Genomic DNA, 19439 nt, shown 5'->3' with positions numbered 1-19439 from the left:
CATATGACTTATTAGGTCTGAGTGAAGAGGATTTATGTTGCAGGGTTATACATTGAAACACTGTGCATCCTTCATAAGTTATGGCATTTATATATTAGTTTGATCTATTTTTAGAACCTGGGGAATATTTAAATGTAATGTGTGTCTTTAGGAGATTAGTGTCTGCAGTTAAAGAGGACATTTTATACAAATTTTCCAGTTCATATTTGTATTTTGTGCCTCTACTGTGACATGTTTAGATAGCTTAAAGGTGGGGTAGGTAACTTTGGAGAAACCAGCTCGAGTGCGCTAGAATTTGAAAATACACAACCGGAAAAAATCTGCCACTTCCTTACAGAGCCCCTCCTCCAACACACACGAACGCACACATGACCAATGAGGGCACGAGATAAGTTTGTGCCCAGATGGAAGGCTGACAGGCAGGTAGGCCATCCAGTTATTTTAGCCGGTCTGGCTAAAATGATTGGTCATGCTTTTTACAGTGCTACGGCTTCCACAGATGACATTTTTTTAAGATATTCATTGCTATCGGGATGTTAAGAGCATTCCATGGAATATAACAAAAAGTGCCGGTTTCTCAAACTTACCTACCCCACCTTTAAGTAATGTTTCCTGCATTAGGAATGACTGTGAGAATTACAGAAGCAGCATGAACTAATTGCTTTCAATTTAATCTGCGAGATACAATAGCTCGTTACAATTTGACTCTGCTGACTTTGCTTTGGAAAGTAATTGATAGGAGAAGCTTAAGTTTGAAGTAGGGAAATAATAATTTTTCTTCCCCTTCTGTAGAAGTCAGGAACAGTAAAGAGGTATTAGTGGTTCTCTGCCTTGCTCATGGACACTGACTGGACACTTGATGGACATAATGAAGAAACAATCTGGGACCTTCTGCCTATGCAACAGCCCCTCTATCCAGCATCCCATCCTCCCACCCTGTCTTTGAATTAAAATGCAGCCTTAGATCTTCCTGTTCTCTCATCTACATTCGTTGTTGACGTCCACTGAATCCCAGGAGATGTGTTGAAGTCTTGTAGTTTCCCTCTTTGTTTCCTACATGTATCTTTTACCTGACATGCTTACTTCTATCCAAGTTAGTGATTTCAGAATGTCCTGGAATACCTTGTAACGTCTCCTAGGCAACTCCACGGGACCTAAAGTGTCCAGCTGAGTATTATTTTGGTGGAGAGAGTAATAAACCTAATGGGAGTGAAAGAAATGGCAGGGTGGTGCATTTAAAACAAATAAGCATTAGCCTTTTACTCAATGAAGTGTCTTCAGGTTTTGGAAAGTGTGATGAGTAATGATCATTTAATTCTGTTATTGATTTCTTTATGGGCGGTTGTTGAAAAATCATGCAAAACATTTTAGTGTGTTAAACAAAAGCTATTTTTTTCAGCGAATTACACCAGGATCTTAAACTGATAATATATTATATCATATTTTCTCTATTTAAAACCTATTATCGTAGTTACGGGAGATATTATAAACATAATGCCGCTTTACATCCATATTTGCTCTTCAGGAATAAGAAACACAAATAACTTGCAGAAAGAAACGGACTAAAGAAGAAGGATTTGGCATACATGCCAGTATCACATCAAGCCTTCAGTGTACACTGTTTAAGTTGTATCCGTGCCGTAGACAAACACTGCACTGGGCTCTAAAAACACAACATATTGAGGTAAAAATGTCCCCTTTTATTTTGGTCCATCTCCAGCCAGACCTTTTGATATTTGCTGTGGTTCGCTCCTCTACTTTGTGAGACTGCTGGCCTCTTGAGAGTCGGATTCTCCACCGTCTCCTGACGCTTTTTCTCTGGCCATCAGCCAGATGAGCCACTGTGCTGAAAACAAACAGAGTAGGGAGATGAGACAAAAAGAGCCCAGCTAATGCATATCTTTGAAAACGGCCGCTTGATGTCATGTCTTTCAAGCCACATCTGGAAGTGTAAGATTGATTGTGTCAGTGTTATTCATCAGAGGATAGGATTGATTTCGTATTTGAAAGGCTGCAATACTATATAGAGTGTCGTCGAGATGTTCTTCTGTCCTTTAATGGCCCAGTTTCTCTGTGGCTATGTTTATGTTTCAGGGTTAGTTAAGTGAAGCAGTAAATCAAGCTCCAGGGGTGTTGTTATCTATGTTTACTTTCCTCTTATTGGTATTTCTATGCGCAGCTGGCAGAGAGGTCAAAGACACTATAAAGCCCCATGAGACCCTCCCCTATATCTGTCTGTTCCTGTGTCCCTCAACTCACCTTACAAACACACACAACACACATCCTTTTCAATCCCAGATTTTTAAACATTCATCTTTCAAAGTATAGTAGTATAGTTTATTAATTGTTTTGCATTTTTTAAATGCTGTTTGAGTTGTGAAGATAATAAAGCTAATTGTTATAGTTGCCATCATACTGTTCCTGTGAGGCCAATTGGTGAGTAATAATAGTAAGATGGTGATACATTTATTGATTTTGCAAAAAATGACTGCTTGTATCTACCATTGACGCAAAAGGTCAACTACGGAGTTGTACCCGGGGGGGGGGTCAAGGGAATTGCAGGCTTTACCTGAGTCCTGTTGAGAGTTATGAAGGACTCACAGCGGGTTATCTATTGCTCCTAAACCTTTACTTACGTGATTAAGTTCACACCTCTTTCTCCAACCTTGTCTCCTAAAAATTACGTTCCCACAGAACTAAACTGCATTCTCAATTACGTTTAGCTAGTAACGTGGGACAAAATACGTTTCTAGCTAAACGTAATTGAGAATGCAATTTAGTTCTGTGGGAACGTACTTTTTAGGAGACAGGGTTGCTTTCTCACACACTGCTATCTTGTAAATACTTAACAGGATAAGATATTACAGATTTGTTTTAATCAGGTATGATAGTAGATATCGTAACGGACCCAATACCTATATTAATGCAAAACTTGCTGCTCATTGAATGCAAAGAGGTCTTATAAAACCTGTAAACTTACAAGAAAATAAATCCAAATATAAAAAGACAGCAGCAAAATCTATTTTTGTCTTATTGTGACAAAACCAAGTGGTGGTTAGAGTCACGGTTTAACCAACAAAACGTACAAACTGAACTCTACGCTCTCTGATTTTTAAATAGGATGCTTTCCCATCCTGAAAGGCTGTAGCCACGTATAGTCATGAACTCATGAGTGTGATTATTTGGTTTAATCTAAAACCTGTGTACCTTTTCAGTACTTGATTGCATATCATTTAATAAATATGAAGTAGTCTTTGCTGGTTCAACACCTAATGTTTGGAATATTCTTTTTCAAATCAGATGATTTGCATAATCAAATAAAGTGGCTGATTTATTTGTATAATAATGGGATCACATTACTCCATCAATTACTTATTCTCCACCAATTTCTTTGTGACATGTTTTAAAGACAAAACACTTCAGTACTGCAAGGTCATTCATTATTAAGAAAGTACGGTGGCTGAGAAGTGCAAACGACAATTACAAAGTGTGAAACAAAGCTTGAGACAAATTTACATTTTATAAAACAAAAAACATTTAAAAAAAACTATTTAACATTAACAAAAACAAATTAACAAGATGTGAAACACTTTTACAAAGCTAGAGACAAATTTACATTTTATACAAAACACTTTTACAAATGTACAAGTCTCGAAACATTTTAACATTTCCCGAGACACTTTAACAAACTAGAGAATCAAACCGGAAAGGGAATGTCCATCATACCAGAAGTGACGTACAAGTGATTGACACAAAATTAAGTTTATTTTGGCGTATACCCATGGACGGTACTAGTGTTGGTCGTTAAACATGTTTTGTTCATTCTGTGGAAACCACCTGGGCCAAGTGACACGGTTTTGCTCATCACGATATACTTTCTCGTGCGCACGAGAACCGTTTCACTAAGTAGGACGTGGAGCTGTACCTTTTACACACAGCCTTCGCTGTGTTTACCTTCATTAGAACAGCTAAAGAGCGACTGCAGGCTGCTTCGTTTTAACCACACACACCTCTACACACATCGAACTGCCCGAATAGTCCCCCTATTACCCGTTTTAAAGGCACATGATGTGTGTGATTGTGCTCTGCTCAGCTCCGTGTGTCCGACACCGGCATTTGTTTTCAAATTACCATGAACAGTAATTTACACACATTTGACCAACTCCATAGGTATGTGTGTGTGTTCCCAAATGAAATAAATGTGTTTAATCTCGATGTACAGTAGTGCTCAGTCCTGTCGGAGTGCTCAGCCGTCTCTCGGGTTTGCTTGGTCAAATCAGCAGCTCTTCATTTTTGAGTGCGCGATTAATCGCGCCTTTACGGTAATCGCCGAGAAGCGGCACTGACGCTAGTACAAGAGTAAAATAATGCATGTTTTTGTGATGTATTTGTTATGCTTGATACTACAACCATAAGATCTCAATACAACTGACACTGTTGGACTCAGTACTAGTTTGACTGCTCCCAATAATACAATGAAGTACTTTTAATGTGTACTTTTTCAGTTATTCTCTGTCAAACTCCCCTCCTGGATTTTTTGCAATAAGTTCTACATGAAATTGGTACTGTTGGACTCCGTACTACTTGGACTACTCCCACAAGTACAATCAAGTATTTTTACTCTGTACTTTTTGAGTAATACTCGGTTAAACTCCTGTCCTGAGTACAATAATTCATAGTTCATTGAGTACAATACATGAATTATTTTCCTCAGGACGGGAGTTTGACCAAGTATTAATCAAAAAGTACACAATAAAATTGGTACTGTTGGACTCATTACTTATTAGTACTTTTACTAAGAACTTATGGCTAAAAATCATTGTATCCCTCATCAAATATAGCAGAAGTGGCATGATTTTGTTCTCAGGAGGGGACTTTGAGAGAGTATTACCCAAAAAGTACACAGTACATTACATTACATGTTACTTGTTAGATGCTTTTATCCAAAGCGACTTACATATTCAATACTGTGGACTATCCCCACAGGAGCAATTTTGGGGTAAGGACACAACGACATGCTGACTGCAGTGGGGTTTGAACGTGTGCTACCCTGATCCGAATACCAACGCACTAATCCTCTGCGCCACACGCCTCACTAAAAGTACTTCATTTTATTGTTGGTAGCAGTCAAACTAGCACTGAGTACAATGTCAGTTTTATTAAGAACTTATGGTACAAATGATTTGTATTGCAAATAAAGCAGAAAAAACATGCATTCTTTTACTCTTGTATAGCGTCAGTGCCGCTTCTCGCCGATTACCGTAAAGGCACGATTAATCGCGCACTCAAAAATGAAGAGCTGCTGATTTGACCAAGCAAACGCGAGAAACGGCTGAGTTGACCGCAGTACCGAAACGGACGACACTATCATAATATCTTCCGAAAACAAATGCCAGTGTCACACACACCGGACATCTCCTTCATAAAACTAATAATAAGGTGTGTGTGTTAGTTAAAGTGTTTCGGGACTTGTAAATTTGTCTCAGTTCTTGTAAAAGTGTTTCGCTAATGTAATGATCTTTTATAAAATGTAAATTTGTCTCTAGCTTTGTAAGAGTGTTTCACACTTTGTAATTCTCGTTTGCACTTCTCAGCCACCGTAAGAAAGAGATCACATAACATAGCGAAAATGAAATGACTGAAAGTGACCCATTTTGTAAAACAGCTATAAGGTTGTCCATTTAACACATTGGTTTAATAGTGCTGCTACCAGCCAGTTGTTCACTTGCTGGTTAACTGCCCGGGATGATGAATCATTGATGAGAGAACAAGTGTGTCTGAGTCTGCTCAGAGGTGGCAGGGACGGACAGCTGACCTGTTTTCAAAGGGTTTAGCTCTCATTTTCCTCTGTATCCTGCAGGAAAGCACATTTTAGGTCAAGTGAATGTGTGTTGACTCCATGATAGGCTATAGGGAAATAGATGGCACCCAATTAGACAGCACACATGGAGGTTTCATCCCAAAAAGGTCACGGGGAGAAATTAAACATCTTGCTTGTCGTACAATTAGACATTGGAGCCAGGAGCGGGTTTGGGTTAAGATAGGACAGTTAATCTATTTGCTATTTATTTATTCATGTCCCAGCTGAGAGGAAATATAGACTACTGGTCAAAGCAACTCATGTATCAAAGATAAGACCTGCTTATCATTGTTTATTGTTGTATCAAAATGTACCTCTATTTCTGATTGTAATTTATACAAATGTTGGCTGATATAGGAAAAAAAGCTTGTTTTATTATTTTTGCAGATAATGTGTGGCAGTTTGCTTTATATGAAAAGGGTTTTTGATCATTTTGATACTTTACCTTATTTAATGAAACATTTATGCTAACAACAGAGGGGAGCGATAAGAAAGAAACTTGATATGCACATGTTGAGTCACAGAGTTCTTTGAAATACATCAAAGGGCAACACTCTGTATATCAATAGAAAGTGGAAATGAAATGAATAGTATATTCACGGATTAAACAGGAAAAATACCTGCAGGTTGGGAAACCTTTTTAATTAACACCTCCGTGAGGAGAGAGTTAAACGGTGATGATGAGAATTGTTAAAACATAAAAATATTTCTACAGCTCTTGTAAGCCATCATGCTGTAAGGACTGTGAATATAAAACTGTTGACCAGTATAGCTATATGTTAGAGGTTTGAGATAAACACACACATCAAACATGTTTATTTAAAGTGAGAACCAATGCTATCTTCCTTAGGAAAAAATACCCACTCTCAACCATCTATATACTTTACTAATTGATATGCAATGCACACAAGTAGGCTCAAGATTTAAATGTTTTAAGTCTTTATTCAGAACAGCTGCAGTGTAGTTCTTGGCCAGGCTTCTCCAACAATGATCCATACAAATGCTGCAAGAAGAAATAAAATCATGTAAAATAATTAAGTAAAAGTAAAATATATACAAATATAGAGAAAAATAATCGCAAATCACTAAAGTAACAACATTTCCCCTCAAACAATTCACAATGTTTTAGTTCCTGGCAGGAATGTAAACAACAATGTGGCAGAGCAGGCCTAGAACTATACATTTGATCAAAGTTCATCCGTTTTATTTAAACATAAAATTTAATTTCACTGAAATTATTGTTAACTAATCTACTAAAAATGTGTCATTGCCTGCTCAGCTTCACATGCCACAAGAATGTCGAAATGTCAACACTAATTAATTTTGGCTGTGACAACCTATTTGGAGTTGGAAGACATTTTTTTAATTTCCTGTGCTCAAGGCAAGAATCCACACATGCAGCAGAGTGAGGACTCAAACTGTCAAATAGTGGTGAAAATATTCAGGGTCTCACTTCTACCAAAGAGGATATGAGGGGGTTTCATGGTAATGGTGTGTTAATCAGTCAAATCACCTGATGTAGTCTCTGGGAGGAAACTGCTGTCCTCAAGAGTTAATGAAAAATAATATGATAATTATGAAAAAGTTCTATTTTAACAAGGTAAGTGTGTCATCAGAAATGCACACATATATTAGTACACATCTTTCTCACACGCTGTTTTTTTCCCTCTCATCTGTGACAGTATCCCATGGAGACACGTGTGTGCGCGCCTACAGTATCGTGAACTGTCTTTGTCTACATTTCTCTGCTCATTATCGTAGCAGGTTCAAGGAGATGGGAACTCATTTGCATAGCAGCCCCAGGGCGTCGGAGCCAGGTGATTCACACCAGCTCCTTCACTCTTATTTTGAAGAGGATTAGATTAAAACCAATAAATCTGCCTAGATCACCCTGACCCAGAGGAAGAGGAATCAGGTGACTGGTGTGGGACCATCCATCATGTTTCTTGCCCTCTTTGAATTGCCCAGAAAAGCCATATTTGTCACACAACCATGGCAACCCTGTGCATTCATTTTCCGTTCAGAGACGAGGCTTTCATGTAATTCTGAGGATGTTCACGCAGCGAGAGGTAGACTAGTGAGAGCATAACAATTCCAATAAAGCAAGTTATATCGTGTTGTAGGCTTGAATGTGTCTATGTGGGAAAGTACCTATAAAAAACCACAAGACATCCTGAACTAAGAGAACAAAAAAAAGGCATTTATCCAATAGAACATTTTTAATTAAACTTAACGTCTTTTCATTAAGCACATATTCATTAGAAATAGTGTCTTCAAACGAGAGTGGAGATTTAGAGAAATCTGCTTCTCAAAAGAAAGCACTTTAGTTTCAATAAATGGTCACTTGATGCCTGAGAGATTAAAATGAACATTTTGGACCTGAGGTCTTTCTAATTAAGTAGATGTATTTAATTAGTTCTGATCCAACTTTTTTAAAGCTCCTTAAACACACATTGTGATCTGTTGTTGGTTACTTCTTACTAGTTTATAAAATGGCATCCCCTTGGCAACAGATACATTAAATGCTAACACTTCTAATGAATTGATGATAATGAGCCAGTGTTTTTTTATAACTTAATAGCATTATTAAGGCAATATTCTGCATGATTTGCTTTAAAAAAAAAATTGGTTTAGCTACATTTTGCTGATACTTGTACAGCATAGTCAGTAAGTAGAATGTTTAGTACAACTTTTACTTCAAATAGTCATTTAAGTTTGTTTTATTGCTACAAGTGTTACATCTGAATAAATATCTACAGCTGTAGCCGAAGATTGATTTGTTGATAGTTGTTTGTTAGCTAAGAAATTGGATAGGATTAACGCACGAACGCTCTCCACATAGTTTGATGTGTTGAAGAGTTTGGATATAAGAGGAACAGCACTAATGAATGGAAACGTATGCTGTTAAATCATCTTTTATTCAGGAGGAGTAACCATTTTGAGAATTGGCTATGTGGCAAACATATTATCACATTTCAGATTGATTGACTCACTGTTAAGATTGGCTTTAATCAATAGGCTGATTTGAAGGATCTTGCAGTGCTTAGGAGAGATCTACAGTCTTTTTGGTGATGTCTTCCTGCATCGTATGTCTTACTAAAACAATCATGTGTCACTTAGCGACCGATCACAGCTCAGCCTTGTGCTGCGGGACTCTGACGGCCCGATGGAGAGCGTGCGTCTCTGCAATCCTTTGAGAACTCTGTTAAAGCATGAAGTCAAACTAAGCAAGGCAAATGTCCTCTAGAGAAAACATTTTTTAATATCTATTACCCCTCTACTCTCTACGCACACACCACAGTAGACATGTTGATGTAAAGGATAATGCAACTTGAATGGACTCGCATGGATGAACATATTCATATTAATGTGCCACAGACATAGTGTTATGTCAGCAAAGTGAAGACATCTTCAACCTACATATGCCTGATATTTTCTGCTTGTCGGAAGTTTTGTGCCTGTCGCACAACATCACAATTATCTTTGCTGTCGATCTTTTCATAAGCCACATCTTGGGAAGCATTTGATCGAGCAGAACAGCAGCATCTTTCACACTGCCCAAAATCTACCTGCTTTTTATAACTGAACGCTTGTCGCAGTATAATACTTCACATGCTTGGCTCATTTTGTTTCTAATTCCAGCACATTGTGATTATGAGCGCTTAAAAACTCAATTACAGAGACCTGTCAAAGTAAAGCTGTGGTGTGATAACTTCCATTTACTTCAATTTCCTTTAGGGATGTGCGTATGTGCACGAATGAAGACAAAATAAGCCGCAATGTCTCTTGTTATATGTTAAGAAAATATCCCTCGTCACCGGCTTGGTCTTCAATATCAGGATACATGTATTTATTATCATCACACACATAGGTTGCGTGGGACAAATAGTTCCCCAAATAGCGTCCTTGACATGCGACATGCTTATATACAAGAGAGGGTGTTACAGTCACAAGATGCAGAATACCGGTTCAAAGCAGTATTCAATGTTTAGTTCAGATTAGCTAAACCTGCATAAGCAATAAACATGACAGTCATATGTGTGTCTCCATAGAGGCTGGATCATCATGTTAATCGTTGTCACATAGCTATCATATGCCTAAAACAGTGTGTCCTCTGACGCTCTTCTAGGTAATCATACATCCTGTTACGTACACAGCTACGTAGGGCCTTTGTTATCATGTGCTACTCTGAAGAAGATTACATTCAGCATTTCCCCAACATTATTCATCTAATTTTCCATTTTGTGTCCTTTTCTTCCACAGGAGAGGAAGCTGTGTGCATTCCCAACTATAGAGATCTGTGGCTCAGATGTCATCAACTACATGGTCCCACTGTCCCGCCAGACAGACTTCTTTGTTCCAGAGATGAAGGAGGAGGTTAAAGCAGATGTTAAAGAAGAGGACTCTGATGAAGACCGAGGAACTGACATCACAGGTAATGATCGTTTTGTTGGTGTTATTTTACTGAAACAAAAGTTATACTTTGTATTTTGCCATCTAATTGCAGTCCATTGAAGCGTGTTGATAGAAACAGAAGTTTCCGCTCCGTTGGTGCTACAGCTTGTGTCAGTGAGAAGCAAACAGAGGAAATATGTGACAACTTTAATTTTGTGTGACATCCCACTGACTCCCCTCCTGCCCCTGATCACTGAGGACATGTGATATAGGAGACTCTGTAATTGTTCTGTCACTACAAGTATGTGTCTTCAAGCGCAATGTCTTCTCTGCTGCTATCACTCTTTCAAACCTGCTGCACAGGTAGGCTGGACGCATGGCGGTATTGACTTTGTCATTGTACAAATCAGTAGAGAAAGTAAATGCTGTTGGTGCGAAGGGACAGAGTGGGTGGAGGTGGGTGGATTTATATCGTGCAGTACACTTGGGTCAGGTTCCTGTGGTAACTTCCCTCGTAAACACAGCTTATGTGTTATGGAAGAAGGTCTTATATGGTCTGTAAATGTTTGCCTGTCTTTGGCATGTTTAGATCAGATTGAAGCAGATCTGTTTGTGTTGCCTGAAATGAATAAGGCCATTTTCCAGACAGAAATGGCCCAGTTGTCAGCTTTGGTTCCAGTGATTTTCTTTTCTCTTTTCTCTCTTGAACCCAGAGTCAAGGCGTTTCACATCTTTAAATTACTTTGTCAGCATTTCAAGACCAAGGGAATGTTTCCATTATGGTTTGCTTTGATACCAAATGAGAAGGTTAGTGAGAAAAACTGAAGTGCTTGAAAAAGATTTAACTATGGTGATTTAGGTCTTGTCTTCATGTTTTACAATCTTTTGATTAAAGAGTATTTCACACACAATCAGGTAAGGATTTTTCACCTCCCTTAATGCATCCCTAATCTTGGCATTCAGGGTATAACTGAGGAACATCATAACAGGCCAAATCCGATAGTTCGGGGTAATAGTCTGACATGCCTAAAGGGGAACGTTTGTATCTACCGTTTAACTTCCTTCGAGCGTCTTGAAGGGAGTTTTGGTGTGATAGCTAAAGGTTTTCCTCTCACTGTGTCAGGCAAAATTAATATCCTGAAAAAGATCCCCTGATGGTTTAACTAAAGGCATTTACTAGAGTATTAAAAAATCATCGTGAAAGCCAATTTCCTGTTTATCACGTTGGAACGAATAGTGGTAAAAGCAGAAATCAGGAGTCTTAGTTAAACAGCTTTAGGCTCTGTGTAAAGTAACCTGGGAAACTTTAAAAAAGCCTCTTTATTGTTCAAAAAGGAGCTGAGAAGACGCTAGTGTGTGAATAGAGCTACTTAGAATAGAGTTATTACTTTGACCTGCCTTTATATAGCTGTACTGTCTGTTGTGTTTGTGGCACCAACTTGTAAACAACAGATGTAAACTCTTGTTTGTTGCTTTAGAAATTTTTGTTAAATGTCTGAAACTCTGGTTTCTTGTTGAGGTGTGCATTTTCAGCTTTTGCAGAGTCAGGTGGGGTATAAATTGTGAAAGCAGGTGTGAGGCTGTATGAATGCGTGCAGTGTTCCTACGTCATGGCTGGTATACCTGTGTGTTATCTGGTTCTGCGTTTGTGCATTACATCAATAGCCACCTCCAAAAATGGAGAACCTGTGTTTTTGTTTATGTTCCCCGACACAGCTGAGGTAACAAGAGACAGATCAATCGGTGTTTCTGAGCTTTGTCTGACAAGCCAGCGGAGGAAATCCAGCTCCGTCAACTGTGAGATTGCCTTTGACTTTTTATCCTTCTGCTCCACTGTCCACATTATATACCGTCTTGTTCATAAACTCTGCCTGTGCCTGAGTATTTGTCCTGTTTCTACCGTCACAGCACACTGAGAGCAAGTAAATGCCCAAACAGAATGAGGAAACTTTTATGATAATCTGGTGATCACAGCAGCCACTGTTTGTGCTGCGAGAAGCTTATTAATCTTTTAAGGACACAAACCAGCCTCTGTGTAAAATGGGCCAGTGGGCTTCATTTTTATTCAAGCTCCACACAGATTAATGATCCTTTACCAAAGAAAACCACAGGGGACTTATTGCAGCCATCTGAGTTACAACCTTACAAAATATGGCAGGCTTGTTAAACAACAAGTCAACGCTACGAATAAAGCTCCACATCACTGCCTGGATGACCTCATGGCTGGCCTTTCATCAAGCCTGTGAAATTGGAGAAGATCAAATAATGTTTAGTTAACACATATAAATCAAATGGTGTGTTCTGCCTTGACCTATGACGACGTCCTCATGCTGCTATTGCATCATATTTGACATGCAGTTATCCCTTCCAAACTTTTAAATGTTTCTATGATGGATTTCTAAAAGATCATTAAAAATACAGGAAGTAACTCAATAACTCAAATTATTCACAATGGAAGACTTCCAGGATGAAGAGGCCTTGTGGTACATCTGGGCACATTCAGCTGGATATGTGTGACACATTTCAAGTAAATCGGACTAACGTTGAGAACGGTGGGGCCTTTAAAAAATCCCAGATATCTTGAGTCCACACAGGAAATTTGCAAAAAATGGTGGGTTCTTCTTTTAACTATGACCTCGTCGTTTAAGCTTTTGAATATTCCATGACAGAAGTACCTTCTAGGACGCGCATTACCACACATTATTCAAGATAGCCGACTTCCAGATGGGCGGGGCCCTGCTCTTCCTTTTTTGTAGAGCACATTCAGCTGGATATGTGTGCCAAATTCCAAGTCAATCTGAATAACGGTGAGAGAGGTGTGGCCTGTGAAAGAACTTTAAAACACAAGACAATCACACAATATTCATAATAACCAACTTCCAGATGGGTGGGGCTAATGAAAGCCAATTTTAAATATGTTCACAATCATTTGAATGATGTATGTGGCAACTTTTGTGAATATCGGTAAAACCATAGCTAGTTGCTTTGAATAATTTCATAGTACAGTAAAATGTCATAAATTGTTTATTCTCCATGAGCCCACGACCTCGCCGTTTGAGCTATCAACTATTCCTTTGCAATTATTATCAAATAACAATATCTAGAGGGGACGAACTAACACCACTGATTTTGACGAGATTGTGACTGGTCCAAAGTGATAGAGGGGGTGCCGGCTCAATTACGCCACCTCTGCCAGATTAAGAAGCACTCCTTTATTTAATTTTGAGTAAATTGCGTTTGTTTGGTCAAAAGAGAAGGTAATATCTAACACCAATGTCCTTTTTGGGAGATTATGACCATCCTGGTTACGGCAGGGTGCCAAATCTGGCAACCCCCCCTCTGTGTACCCACTGATGACACCATAATGTTTTTCAAATGAATACATGAAACAAACATAGATGCCGAATTTATATCATGTTTTCCACTTTGATTCACTGTTTGAGTTTTGACTTTTGCTCTTTCAATTCATTTGATTCAATGGCATCCAACTGGAGAAATAGTGCCACCAACTGTTAATCAGGATGTGCGCATATCTCTGCCACATTTAGACTGAAACAAATGTTTACTATAACTACAATAGCAACACATATACAAGCAATACTTGTATGATTATTCTTAAATTCTCCTTCCTTCCAGCTCTAATCTGTAAACAAGACGATCCTTCTACCTCTTAACTTGTGTTTAAACATTTTACTGTGGCACTTCCCCCCCCATCCTCTCAGGCTCTGATGCTCCTTACGCTCAGCATGCCTCAGCCCTATCTGTTTCTAATTACCTCTCTTCCAAACAGTTGGAAGAACAAGACCTTGATTCTCTGCTAATAATCCCAATGGGCCCAATTTAGCAACTCATTTAGGCAAATGTTATCCAAAAGACTTTCAGAGGCACAGCTGGCTTCAACCAGGGTACCAATTTCAGGACTTTCTGTTGCAGAGGCGGGGGGAAGTTGTCCAGCATGTTGAGGCTCTTCCTTGGGGGGCTGTCCACCCGATTACCCTAAATAGGCCCATTATTTCACATAACATGCCTTGTATTGCAAAAAGAGTCCCTCTGGAAGACTCCTTTTACTGCAACATGGAATATAAATGGAAGTCAGTAGACTCCTATATGCATTTACACTAACTAAACTTCTCAATGACATCACATTCACACCAGACCTGTTCCCCTGAAGACCACCCCCCCTGGTTTTGTTTGAACCTGCCAGCTAATCAACAGGCCTATGAATAGATATTATAAATAAACCAAATGGACTTCCCATACTGTATATGATTGTCTTTACTGCAGACAGGATCAGATCTGCTGGATGTGATAATTAGATTGCAAAGTGATGTTGAGCCTCCAATGAATGAAAAGGAAAGACTGATTTCATGGAGGAGCCCGGAGACTCTCTGCAAACACACTTTGATGTGTGGATGAGGTTTATTTCTAGTGTGACAATAGTGTGTTAGTGTCCTTTGGGATGGTCAAGTGATCTCGTGTCAGATGTTATTGGTTGAAGAGATTTTATATCTAGGCTTTTCATTTTTAACCAAATTAGATATATTAGGTTCCTTCAAAAATATAAAAAGCGCCAGTACATTATACAATAAGCAGAGGGGCAAGGTTATCAAAGCGATAGAGTAAGAGTCATACATTGAATAAAAATAATTTTGTTCGCAGAGCACGTTTTGGCATTTTGTTTTCTGCTTCAGGTTTCAAGGGTTTTCAAGGTTTGCAAGGGGTTTTATCATCATGTGCACAGTAGCTACAGTGTAGTTATGGCAATGGAAATCTTAGATCCCGAGCTCCTCCAACAATGCAACATATTATTTATAGGACATAAGACAAAAAATGTATAATACAAAAATAAAATAGTGCAATGAAACAAGATAAGGTTAAATATTGTACAGTGAAATACAATTAACTATAACTATTAAGATAATACATTAAATACATTCTAAGATGCAACCAAATTAATGCTTTGGGTTATAGAGGAGCTCAGGGGCCTCATTTTTAAAGCCTTGCGTAGGATTCACGTGGGAAGGTTGCTTACGTAGGACAAAGCAAATAAATACGCACAGACATTTTCCGATTTATAAAACACTGCGTACCGGCGTAGAACGTGCGGTTTCCCTTTATAAATCACAATCAACTCGAAATGCGGCGCAGCTTTTGCGGGCTTCACGTAACGCCCATATTTGCCTATAAATAGTCAAAGAAACGCCCCGTATTAATATTCATTTTGACAGACTGCATGAAGAAGATCGCAGGAAATGACGACAGAGCAGCTAAAAAAGACATTTCACACCGTGTCAGATTTCGGTTCTTTTGGGCAGATGGAGACAAATCAAATTGTTTGGTGGATGCAGTTTGAACCAGAGTAGCAGCATGGAGGTCGAATCTTCACCAAGATAAATAAATAAGTGGTCCGAAATAAGTTAATGACAAAATACACATAGCCTTCCTCAGGCAGTGTGTTTGTACCGGGGACAGGAGACCACCCATGATGAGAAACTGTAAGAAATGATTGAGGAATCCCTCCGGAGTGTAGTCATGACGACTGGATCTACATTTGTATTTTGTATTTGGTGGTTTGTGTTCCAGCTGTCGATCAGCTGTGCGCAGCGTCTCCACTGCAGCCTGTGCGTCTTATTTCTCCAAGTTATGTTTGTGTGCAGTGAGGAGTCTCAAACAGGCGTTTGTTTAATCATTTTAAGATTGGCTTTAAACAATGTTAAAAAATGAATTCTTCATATTTGATAAATGAGAGGTAACATTTTACTTATGGTATTATTTCCACATATTTCTCTCCATTCTTCCGTCTGCCAACGGTGTCGCAGTTTCTCGTCTCTCCCGTTGTTGTGCGTAGACGCATGGGCCAGAGTGTGCGTGGAGGACCGCACATTTTCCCGTCAAGTTTGTTTTTTATTAATCGCAAACATTGCGTAGAAACTGGCATATGCCATTTTTTGAGCGTACGCACCGTTTATAAATGATGCCCCAGGTGTTTAGCAGTCTTAACTAAACATCCGCTGAAGTCTCGCTGAGTAATATTTGTCGTGATGGTGAGAGATGTGATGTTCCCCTTACAATTACAAGTCTTGATTCATATTCTGCATAAAAAACAAAGCCTCATGTATTTCCATTGTATTCCTCATTGCAGTTGTCTTTAACTTCGACCTACGTGACACAGAGTGCTGGTTATTTTACGAACACTTATTCATTTAATACTTCCTGTCAAGATTTTCATATTTCTGGCTTTTCCTGCAATAATAATGTTCTTCTCACAACATTTTTGGCTGACACAGAAGCACCTCACATTAACAGTAGTTGGAGATAATGAATGGCTTTTCGCTAACAGAGTTTCCTAGATCAAAGGCCAATTAGAATTTGAAAGCATTAGCAAGCTGATCATGCTGGTGAGGAAATCTCCATCAATGAAGCTACTGGAAGTTGTTCCTGATGACTTCAGATATGTGTTGTGTGCTGCAGATGGCCGCAGCTACTACTTTCTCAGTTAGCTCTGCCTCCGCTAACTACTCACATGGTTCTTTTTCTTATATGAATAAAGTATCGTTTCTCTCTTTTACGTTAATAATCTTGTTTCTCTGAGTTCTGCTTGGACTGCTGATGACTTTTAATAACCCACTTCAAGCTGGAGGAAGTAAGTGTAGTGTCATTATAATGAAGCAACTTAAAGGCACAGGTCTGCTTAACTTTGAGATGCCAAGAAGTTTCAAAATGCAAACTATTGCTTTTTGCCCCGCTGGATGGTAAAGAATGAAGAAGCCTTCACACACATCTTTACACCCTTGGATCAACTTGAATGAATTACACATCCTGATGTTAATGTAAACTGCTGTTGACCAACACTAAACAAAAAGAGCATGTTATCCCCATTCTGGCCCACTTATTACTTCCTGTACTTTTTCTAAATTGAGGTCAGCACCAAGCCCTCTATGGCATCCGCTTATATGTCTGAACTTATGACCTCTGCACCAGGAAAGCTCAGATCTTCTGATCAGTTTCTCACACAGTGCAGGCTCAAAAAACAAAGGGCGCTGTGATTTCACTTTTTTTTTTCTCCTACACTTTATTGCCTCCCCCTCTTTCTTTGTTTGTTTGTTTGTTTGTCAGCAGGTGTTCGGAGAAACTTCTGGCACGATGTAATGAAACTTGGTGGAAGATTATGAAAGTTCAAGCGATCATTCCCTCAAGATGGAACAGAGATGGTGTTGTTCAAACGCTCTGAGCATAACTTTTTTGTGGTGCCAATGTTGTTCACACATTTAGGCTAGGAAGATGGACTCCTACACCACCTGGATATTGGACCACCCGAGGAGCATGTGAATGCACCGTTGCTCCCTGAGTGACACTGTCGTTTTTCAGTGTTCCCTTCTGAACTGTGAAGGTTGCAGTAACTTCTTTACAGTCCCTCCTGGGGGAATCCCACGAGTAAACATATTAACTCATAATAAATCAGCACAAGAACACCTGTAGAGCCCTCTAATTGAGTTTTCCTTGCATGCAATCACTTTAGTTTGTTTCTGCCCTCTCACGGAGCCTATTGTTTCTGTCTCTCTCCCGTGTTGATGCAGGTGCAGACTCCCACAGTGATGTGAGTTCAGTCAGCAGCGGTGTGCCCTGGGACAGCAGAGAGACGTCGCTGGCTGCCTCCACAGCCGCCTCCCTGGTATCTTCCCTGCCTCTGAGGGACGTAATGGATTCCAATGATGACATTAAGCACAGGGACGACAGCGAGAGAGGCTCGAACGAGTCTGTGGGCAGCGGCTCGTCCTTTGAAGAGCTTGACATGGATCAGGAGGAGCAGGAGGCGGGAGGAGAGAGGGAGGAGAAGGGAGAGGCGGGGGTCCCTGAGGGTGAAGATGGAGCGAGAGAAGCAGTTGAACTGGTGGCCGAGAAGAAGGAGCCCTTGGGGGATGGAGAGGATGCTGAAGAGATAAGAGAAGAGGCTGTGTAACGCTAGAGAGTTTCTCAGTTCTTGCTGGTTATCCGTCGTGTAATCTTGTTGGTGGATCTAAAGCTGTTCATGCCATGACCAACATGCCATATTTCTGCGCCTTTAATTCTCTTTCTGATGCCTGTACTTTTTCTTATATTATAATCTATTCTTCTTTTTATATCCTCGATCCTATATATGAACTAAAACAGAGAGCCCCATTTGTTGAAGTCTTTTTAAGTAAACCCACATGTCTCAAATGAAATGCAAAGTTCATTTGAACCCTGTCTTTCTTTCAGACCATAATCCGGTGTGAATCCCCTCTGTTCCCGATCAGATACAAAGTGAAAGTAGAGTTTATTATTAACATAAAAGGAAGGACGCTGATGAACTGGATCATCAAACAGCAAATGTTCCCCGTGTATGACTGTTGATATTGTACCCCACTTTCAAGGTCTTGTCCTAAAGAGTTTTGTCGTAACTTGTTGGTGTGTTTTGATATACAGTGACTGTGGGGTGAAAATGTGCAGATTTCTGATGGACGTATGTCAGTGTGTTCTTTTTTTTCCTAATATGAAGAATATCTTTCACACAGGGGGAAATTCTGAAGACCAAGGCATACAAACTTTTATCAACACCAGTAAAGTAACATCACCGAAGCCTCAAAGTCACCAAGCCTAGGATTTTAAAATGCAATTTAGAGATGCAAACTTTTCCCTTTGGATACTGTACAGAACATTTTATTCTCGCCCTATGCTCAGATAATTGCTTTTAACATATTGTTCTCTTCTATAGTCGGTCTGTTGAACCACTTTACAGTTCTGTTGTAGCCAAAATGCACTCTCTTCCAGGGAATAGTTGTGATTTGATTGTAGGTTGTTGGTGCTGAGACATTGGAAGTCATGTACAGCACATTGCTATGGTGGTGTCTTTCTGTCTGTAATAAAGAAATCAGATACACAATTGACAGAAATCCATTGTGCATAGATACATACACTTACAAGGTTTTACATTTTAATACAAAGCCACATCATTACCTCTGAAGACAATTGTTACCAATTTAATTTCTCTGTATCCCAACTGAGATGGAGCTCTCTAACAAATGGTGTGGGTGGCTCATTGTTGTTTAGAAGTTACAGCCCAATAACTTATTAAGCTCTCTAACTTTCAATGTATGATGACTGCCTCTTGCAACTGCTTTTTTCAAAGTGGAATTCAAAAGCTGAATAAAGGAGAAATGTTTAA

General features: G+C 39.3%; 1 protein-coding gene across 1 annotated transcript in view; it reads left to right on the top strand.

Annotated features, from left to right (window-relative positions):
• Positions 1–19439, top strand: part of tex264a (testis expressed 264, ER-phagy receptor a) — a 95887-nt gene extending 76448 nt beyond the window's left edge. Inside the window, exons 3-4 of the mRNA XM_010785516.1 lie at positions 10124–10295; positions 17833–19439. Of these exons, the coding sequence (XP_010783818.1) occupies positions 10124–10295; positions 17833–18215 (555 nt within the window). The 3' untranslated portion in view covers positions 18216–19439. The remainder of the gene's footprint in view (positions 1–10123; positions 10296–17832) is intronic.

This window comes from Notothenia coriiceps, unplaced genomic scaffold (genome assembly GCF_000735185.1).
Source record: "Notothenia coriiceps isolate Sejong01 unplaced genomic scaffold, NC01 NC01_scaffold00000284, whole genome shotgun sequence".
Lineage (NCBI taxonomy): Eukaryota > Metazoa > Chordata > Actinopteri > Perciformes > Nototheniidae > Notothenia > Notothenia coriiceps.
Note: the sequence above shows the minus strand (reverse complement) of the source record. Positions and strands in the feature narration are given on the sequence as shown.